This window comes from Apium graveolens, chromosome 3 (genome assembly GCF_009905375.1).
Source record: "Apium graveolens cultivar Ventura chromosome 3, ASM990537v1, whole genome shotgun sequence".
Lineage (NCBI taxonomy): Eukaryota > Viridiplantae > Streptophyta > Magnoliopsida > Apiales > Apiaceae > Apium > Apium graveolens.
In genome coordinates, this window is record NC_133649.1 from 3,509,972 (window position 1) to 3,518,709 (window position 8,738).

Here is an 8,738-nt window from a genome sequence, read left to right on the forward strand (position 1 = left end):
AATACAAATAATACATTTATATATGTATAAAGTATGTGTACAATTATATAAAATTTGTATAAACATATTATTTAATACAATTACATACATTATAAACTAAAAAATAAATTTTTAAATTATATATAATTATATATTTATATAATTTAAATATTATATATTATTTAGTTTCGGATTCGAATATCACGAATTCGGATACGGATAATATCCGTTTTTTCTCGAATACGAATACGGATTTTTCGGACGAATTTTTCGCTTTTTCTCAGCTTGAGATTTATGAAAAGAGATGCTGCTTGTTAGTTAATAAGGCCGGACAAAGTACTAATACCCTTCATCGTAATGTCAGAATCAGATGATGGATAATTTTTGAAAGAATTGCAACAAACTAACTTTAAATTTGAAATGCAGCAAATTTTTTTTGTAAAATTTGTACGAGTTCTTCATGTTGAAGAATATAAGATCATGTTCGGGTCATGCTCTATCAGCTTAAGATTTTAGACGTAAGGGTTGCTTGCTTGACACTTTCTTATAAACATCACCTTCAAATGGATATTATAATAGGAAACTTCACTGAACTTGTAACTTATTACACGAAAAAATAAAATTATACCATTAAAGGTTAGAAGGAAGGTAGTTATGGACAAAATCCCGTGCGTAAAGAGAAGACAGGATTTAAATAGATAATAGCTAGACTTATTAAGTTGAAAAATAACTGGCTTGCATAGACTTGCAAGTTGAAGTTATGATTGGATCATAAGACAAGCCTCGTGGAAATCAACTTTATATTTGATTCTTTTTCTCCTTGACAACCAGTATATTAAAGAAAAGAAAGTAAAGTAAAATAGATGGGGGAGAAGAAGCTCATCACATTACTTGTGACCCCATGTTGAACCAAGAACAGAAACAAGGGCTAGCATTATAAAACTCAATGAAACAGATGTAAAGGTGTCAGATACAAGTATCTGTTTTTATAAACAAACCAATCCAAACAGACTTCTGAAGACTCTGAATAACCACATTACAACAAACAAGAGTGATCAGTGAGTGAGTGATCAGTTGGTGAAATACAAGACAAATCACAAGAAAAGATGAAGGGAAGAGAAAGAAACAAAGGAGCTCCTCCTGCAGATCTGTTGGTCTGTTTTCCAACTAGAAGTCATCTGAAGCTAATGCCAAAGCCGACGACTTGTAGCCCTTCACGACCATCTGCGCCTACTAAACGCTTCCTACAATACCAACACCGCCACCTTAAAAAATCTGCTGCCAATTCTTCTATGTTATTGTTAAAAAACAAACACATGGAATCTGATATGTCTGAGCCTACCTCTCCTAAAGTTACTTGTGCTGGACAGATTAAGGTGAGGCCGAAAAATGGAGGATCATGCAAGAATTGGCAATCAGTGATGGAGGAGATTGAGAAGCTTCATAATCACAACAAGAAAAACAAGAAGATCAAGAAACCGAATTGGGCTGAGGCTTTAGGGTTCAAGAAAGATGTCATGCAGTTCTTGACTTGTTTACGAACTATTCGCTTTGATTTTCGATGTTTTGGATCGTTTCCATCTGTTGATATTACTAGCTCGGATGATGAAGATGACGATGAGGACGAGGACGAGGATAAAGATAATGCAGAAGGTGGTAAATATGAACACAATCAAGATGATGATGATGATGAGAATGAGAATGAGAACTCGAAAGCTGTTTTCTCCAAATGGTTCATGGTTTTACAAGAAAACCAGGATACTAAAGAAGGACTCGTACCTACTTGTGATGATCAAAATCATTCTCAATCTGCTAATGTTCCACCTTCAAATGCTTTATTGCTCATGCGTTGTCGGTCTGCCCCTGCTAAAAGCTGGCTCGAAGAAAGAGAAGAAGATGAAGTTGACGAGGAAGAAGAGGAGGAGAAAGAGGAAAAGGAAGCCAAAATGGTGAATGAAGAAGAAGTAAAAAGAAAAAAAATATTAGATGAGAATAATTTGGTGGTTATGAAATATGACACTGATTTCTACAAACTATCTTGCGATATTGCCAAGGAAACTTGGGTTGTTGGTGGAATGAATAAAGATCAAATGTCAAGGAGTCGAAGTTGCAAGAGATGATCCCTAGCGTTATAGCCTAGTGGATGCTAGTCTCCATAACAAGATGCTGAGGTTTTGAACATCTGTTAAAATTTCCGGACTTGAGTTAAATTGTTGTCCATGGAAGTGGAGATTTATCGCCAACAGAGATGACTAAGTACTGCTCTTTCTTAAAGCGGGAATGATATGGATCCAAGTAATAACAATTATAACACTCCGCTCATAACTAAGGTGATATCGGTCCCAACACCTTGCTATTATCTGATCTGCAGCAACTTTTTATGCTATAACTTTCTAAATTTGCTTCATATGTATGATTTCTGATCTGTTTCTATTTGCATTTTATCCTCTGGGATCTGTCTGCACATATTGCAGTCACCTTTATCGCTTCCTTTCTGGAGTTTTTCTGTTTTCCCATAGAGTTGTTTTTTTACTCTATTTGAACTTGTATATGAACTCTGTACAGTAAGACAGTTCAATTTAATCTGTTGCAAAAGATTATGCATCAGTTTATCTTTTGATGTAACAATTCTAAGTATAGTACAAACATGTAAATGTGATACACAGCCTGCTAATTCAACATATTACTACATGTAACATCTGTATAATTTGGTCTTAACAAAATTGCAGACACAACAAATCATCAAAAGCTCTGTACAGTTAACCACTAATGAATACATTAGAAGCCTCTTTTAGTTTCTTAGTCAAGCTGGCAGGTAACTACTACAAGATAAAAATAAGGGACACACACTTTCACGACTCTCCTTCAATCACTGAAAACCAAAATTAAGAACGACTAACAACCGTTATTGTTTTTCCTGAAGATTCAACAGGTTCTTTGCTCTTTGGCTAATTATATGGTGTACAACTGATCATTTTGACTGAACTTTCCAGTGATTCAAAATTTTCACCAGATATTTCCTTTATTGTTGATCCATTCTTGTATATCTTGAATGCTGGGACCGAGTTAACATCTTCTAACTGCATAATGTATGGGTTATCTTCTATTTCCACCTACATTTTGAACAAGGAATAACTAAAAAATGTTAGAGATGACAACTCAGCTCAGCACTGCTTTTAGTTCTAATCCTGAGGAACGAGATAAAACTATGCAATCGTATCAGAATATCAGCGCTAGTGTGAGACATTTTTTTTTAAAATTTGAAATTCAGCATTGAGTTGCTAATGACTGATCATACCTTGAGAAAGTTGACGGATGGAAATCTTAAGCAGACTTGCTCCATTAGCCGAAACAATCTTACATGAGATGATTTATCGCAGAAGAGCACTACAGACATCCCTGCATCCATTTGAAAGAACTATTAGACTAAGGCTTAATAAAAGGAATGTTGAAATTTAAAGAAAGTGAAATATGATTTAATAATTACCGGGTGCAATTACAAAGCGTCTGAAGTGTTCTTTGCTGGAAATCATTACAAGGTTAGAAGAAGCATTATTTTTCATGTTCCTCATGTCTTCACTTAGCTTCTTCTGAGCATGGGCTTGAGCTACATATAGTGCTTTCTCTACATCTTTGTCTTTTGGATTCTCTTTCATCAATATCTCATAATCTTGAACCGATGCATCCCATCTTTCGAGCTGAAGATAGAAAATAGTTATCAGTTGATAAGCATAGCACTGAAGTAATTACAGCTAAATTGTTCATTGTCTTGATTACAGAAAACAATTATTTGTTTATAATTATGAAATGCACCTTTGAAAAACAATCTGCTCTTCTTAGTCTGGCCTTTGCATATGAAGGCCTTAACGCAAGGGCTGCAGTACAATCCTCTACTGATTTTTCATAATCGCCTAACTTAGATAGACAAGCTGCACGATTGCATAATAGCACAGAGTTAAGTGATTGATGTTGTAGTCCTTGAGTGTACACTTTCAAGGCCTCTGTGAATTTTGATGCTTTAAACAGCTGGTTGCCTTCTGATCGAGCTGATGCCAAGGCCAGTGCCCTCACTGCGGTAGCATTTGCCTCCTCTGTCGGATCAAGTTTTGCTGCACATTGAGCAGCAGCCACGGCCTCCTCAAATCTAAAACAGAGATCTATTATTTGTTTGCATGATTATGTAGTTATATGATACAAATTTAAGTTTTAAGGCTTCACTCTTGTAAAAATCATGATCAGTAGTTTATATTCTTTCACCAACCTGCCAGCTGCCATGTAAACTTGTGCTCTGGTTGTTAACAGATCAGAACAACCAGAAGCACCCAAAAACTGGATACATAAACTTGTGTCGTAGTTTGGTCCTTTCTGAATTACAGCATAGGCTTCTTGGTGTTTACCGAGATTCAACAAGGCCTCTGCTTTTAGAGCATATATCTAGAAATTGAAAAAAATATTGACATGAGCAAAATTAAGAGATTCAACTTTCTGTATGTCCCATAGGTAATGTGTTGTAAGGATTTTATGCTCCTTAAGGCATTCGAGGGTTCAAATATCCACATAAATTTCAAAGAACATGTTAATTGAATGGAAGTCTTAAGACTTATTAGTTATTAGATATACAAATTTTTTTACCCGAGGACATTAAAAGACTGAAAAGCAACAACAAAGTTAAGTTTACTTATTAGATATACCAATTTATTTACCTGAGGTGATGAATCTGCACCTGACGAGATCGCCATATGGCTCTCCTCTTCGACTGATTCCCAGTCTCTTAATGTTCTAGCTTCACTGCACTTACTAAGATGCATCTTAATGGCTTCAGCTAGTGAAACTTCTCTTGCATCCGCCTTTGCTCCTAATTGTTTGTAATGATTCAATGCTTTATCTGCTTCCCCTAATCTATAAGACAAAAACAGAAACTTATTGTTATTGATAATTACAGTATTACATGTTTTCTAAAGTCATACACTATTAATTAATAACATATCGTCAGGCTAATGTGTAACATATCGTCAGGCTAATGTGATACGATGCATACCTGAGGTACAGTTTAGCTAATCGTTGATGAGCTCTTTGATACATAGGATTAATCCGTATAGCTACTCTACAATCAAACACAGCCTCAATAAGACGGCCTAAACCTATCAAAGCAGCACTTTTGTTGCTGTAGTATGATGCTTTACTTGGATCTTGAGCAATGGCTTGTTCATATAAAACGATAGCCTCCTCATATCTGCCCTCTTTATAATTCTCATTTCCCATCGACTTCAACATTTCAGAATCTAATCTATGCTCAGCCTTTGTCTTTCCACTCGGCTTCTTCACAATGTTGCCCATAAGCATTGGAGTGTTAACAGAACTGTTTCCTTTACTTAAAGTTGTGACATGGCTGTTGATAGTTGTCTTGATTTTTGCTAACGCGGGGGCCTTGGGCCCCCCTTGTTTCAAGTTACCTAAGTGGCCTGGTAGCATTCCATTGTTCGAAGAAGCGCGATACAAGATTCCACTGGCAGTGGATTTCTGGCGAACAGCGATTCTCATACTTAATTCACTTTCAGTGAAAGTAGGTTCCTTTTTTAGCCATTTAGCGTATCCAACATTAGGCACTTGATCGCGGCTTGAACGTTTCACAGATGAATCTGAACTCTTTTTCCTTGCAGCGTCTGGACTAACAACAAACGAGGGTTTTACTTTTACCGAGGGGCTTTTAGTATGTTTTGGAGGAGGCGGGGGCTTTGAAGATATTATGGACGAATCTAAATAACTTAAATCCGAAGAGCTAGCTCGCCGTCGTTTCATTTTAATACTGTCTCTGGAATGCCTGATTGAGCTACTACTGCTGCTGGAATGCCTGGCTGAGCTAGTGTGTTTAATAGCAGGAAGTGGTGGCGTTGATGCTGATCGAGGCCTAACGAAGCCTTTCCGTTGAAATATAGCTCCGAAGAACCCACACCCCGTTTGGTTGGGCCCCAAATGTTGCGGTGTTTGATCTGCCATGACTTCAGAGGACTTGTAAAGTGTAAGATATATCCAGAAATGAAGGTGACTGGATGAGTAGAAAAGAAATGTACAAGTCAATAATAAGTAGGTTAAAAGAATTGATAGTTATCTTGATAAAAAAGAATCAAGACTTGGCTTGAATGTGAAGGATTAGCTAGCATTGGAATTGTGCAACAAAGAATGTGTGTATTTATATATCCAAAGCCCCTTCTAGAGTGGATGCCAAGAAACAAACTTTTTCTTCTTTTGCTGCAAAGCAATGCCATTTCAAAAATAATAATAACAGTAAATGATAATGGGTACATTGTTGCACTATCCATCATTTTTTTTGTCATTTTTTTGGATTTGTTTCATACCGCAATCTATATATTAAGATTGTGTTATCTACTTTATCATACATGTAAGACCTCTTTAAAATTTTTATAATTAGGTCTTTTGAAATTAACAGGGTTGAAAACTTTGAAATTAGTTCTAATCGGCTACATCTCCAAAATTCGAGTAATTGGCCAATTTCTAGAGTATTGGATAACATTTGAGTACTCTGATAACATCTGAGTACTCTGCATCGGAGCACTCACCTAAATTCAAATCGGTTTAACTCCAATTTCTAAGTACTTGTTTGAGTCGATCGATTTTTTAAAACTCTGGCTAATTATGATGGCGAATACATTCAATTTTTCTAAAGAAATGACCAATTTTCAGAGTATTCATTATCATCATCTGAGTACTTAGCATCAGAACACTCGCTTAAATCCAAATCGATTTACCTTTAATTTTTAAATATTAGTTTGAGTCGACCGATTTTTAAAACTCTGCTAATTATGATGGCGAATACATTCAATTTTTCTAAAAAGAGGACAAGTACTACAAGAAGTAGTCCCCTTTGAACATACATACATTTGGAGAAGCAGCAAGGTTTGATAATTACTTTTGTAGTTGATTCAAGTGGCCGAGATTATTCCAGGTTTTCAAGTAAACTTCCAAAAAGTTATATATAATTAATTATAAACTACACAGCTGTGTAATTTTGTCATTCCATGGATGCCTTGTGTCCCATAGTTGACTAAAATCATTTGGAGCTCCAGAAATAGCATCCAAATTACTTAGCATTTTGTGATCTTGCTTTACTATTGTTTATTTATATTTATGCTTCCGTTTTAAATTGATCAACAATGTGAAAATTAAGTAAAATATACGAAAATTGATGACAAAACGGGACTGATATATTAATGTGATTTGGGTTGCTGAAACAAAAGCAAAAGCCAAATGGCCAAGGCCAAAAATCAGAGTAGTTACAAAATCTAAAGGATTTATTTATGCTCATTTAAAAAAATTTAAAATAAATAATTTATAAGTGTTTAAATAATTTTATTTACAAGTTGGAATTTTTTTTACTTAAATGAAGTAAAATAAATAATTTTTAGATATAATTATCTTAGTTCTTAAATTTTAAATTAGATTAACCTTTAAAACATATATTTTAAAATTAAAATTAATAAAAAAAATTAAAATTAAAATAATTTAAGAAAAATATGTTGTTACTAACATTTTAATTTATCAATGAATTAAAAATTTAACTTATAATAAATTATATCAATAAATACTCGATAAACTGTTACTCCCACTATCCTATTGAATTCTCTATATCAATTTTTGATACGTTTTTCAATGCTCCTTTAAAATATAACTCTATTATTTTTTTAATATTTTTTTTGTATAAAAATTTTATGTTTAAACTTTTATTTCAAAAAAAAGTTAAAAAAATATATTATGAAACTATATTTTTTAAAAGGCTCGAAATACGTGCAAATAGTAAACGTATCGAAATCAACGGGACCGAAGGGAATATGAGTTTATAAGTCATAAGCTACCTTAAAGTTGTGATCAAATTTTTACTAAGTGCCCGTTTGAGAAATATTAAAATAAGTAATTTACGACTTAAAATGAATAAGTGAATTATAAGTGATAAGTAGAAGAATATTTATAAGTTAAATAAGTATTTGGATAATTTTATTTATAAGTCAGATTTTTTTTCTTAAATGAACTAAAATACATAATTATTAAATATAATTATCTTAATTCTTGAATTTTAAGTTAGATTAACATTTAAAAATATATATTTTAAAAATGAGATTAAGAAATCAGTGAAAAATCAAAATAAGTTGAAAAAAAAATATATCGTTACTAACATTCAACTTATCAGCTTATAAGTTATAAATTTAACTTATAAGTTGAGTTAACAAACACTCAAAAATAAATTTTTACAAATTTATAAGCCATGACTTCTAAGTTGTTCGACAAACAGACCCGTAATATGTGTAGTTGAGTCCATCTATCATCTTTTCAAAATGGTCGGACAAGTCAATCAAAGTAGCAAAATTGTTGTACGGGTCAAATATTCCACGAAAGTATTGACTCTTTTGTTGTGTTGTCCACTTAACCACCGAAATGTTTTTCACTCAGGGATCCTTTGCTTTGCTTTTCTTCTCAAATACTCAAATTAAAGAGGAATGGAATTAGTATAAACTCGTCTTGTGCCGTTCGTATTTACGATTGTTATTAACGCTGCTTTTATACCTACTTTTTGTTCATATCCACGATTGTATATTTTTTTATCATTGAAAAACCACAATCATTATCTTTCGTGCGTACTGAGTAAAATTTATGAATTCATTCAATAACCTGTAAATCACGTAAATCAAAATAATTCACACTTAAATAACATACTCTGGTTCATGATACATTATTATAATTTATTT

The 8,738-nt window shown here is 33.4% G+C and overlaps 2 protein-coding genes across 2 annotated transcripts; one reads left to right on the forward strand and one right to left on the reverse strand.

The window, feature by feature from the left end:
• Window positions 1-809: 809 nt before the first annotated feature.
• On the forward strand, window positions 810-2,640 carry LOC141711484 (uncharacterized). Its single transcript, XM_074513940.1, has one exon. The coding sequence runs from the start codon at window positions 1,086-1,088 to the stop codon at window positions 2,097-2,099; it is 1,014 nt and encodes a 337-aa protein (XP_074370041.1). The 5' UTR covers window positions 810-1,085; the 3' UTR covers window positions 2,100-2,640.
• A 78-nt stretch (window positions 2,641-2,718) lies between these two features.
• LOC141711483 (TPR repeat-containing thioredoxin TTL1-like) lies at window positions 2,719-6,153 on the reverse strand. Its single transcript, XM_074513939.1, has 7 exons — window positions 5,018-6,153; window positions 4,683-4,878; window positions 4,241-4,413; window positions 3,793-4,123; window positions 3,467-3,677; window positions 3,278-3,378; window positions 2,719-3,092 (listed from the first exon to the last, which is right to left on the reverse strand). The coding sequence occupies exons 1-7, from the start codon at window positions 5,974-5,976 to the stop codon at window positions 2,928-2,930; spliced, it is 2,136 nt and encodes a 711-aa protein (XP_074370040.1). The 5' UTR covers window positions 5,977-6,153; the 3' UTR covers window positions 2,719-2,927.
• Between the last annotated feature and the right edge of the window lie 2,585 nt (window positions 6,154-8,738).

Bases quoted from the DNA above. Each gene is read 5' to 3' on its own strand.
- LOC141711484 (XM_074513940.1), top strand. From the start codon at position 1,086: ATGAAGGGAAGAGAAAGAAACAAAGGAGCTCCTCCTGCAGATCTGTTG.
- LOC141711483 (XM_074513939.1), bottom strand. From the start codon at position 5,976: ATGGCAGATCAAACACCGCAACATTTGGGGCCCAACCAAACGGGGTGT. The intron at 4,879-5,017 runs GTATGCATCGTA...TTTGTCTTATAG, and splicing joins TTAGCTAAACTGTACCTCAG to ATTAGGGGAAGCAGATAAAG. The intron at 3,093-3,277 runs GTATGATCAGTC...TTCAAAATGTAG, and splicing joins CATCCGTCAACTTTCTCAAG to GTGGAAATAGAAGATAACCC.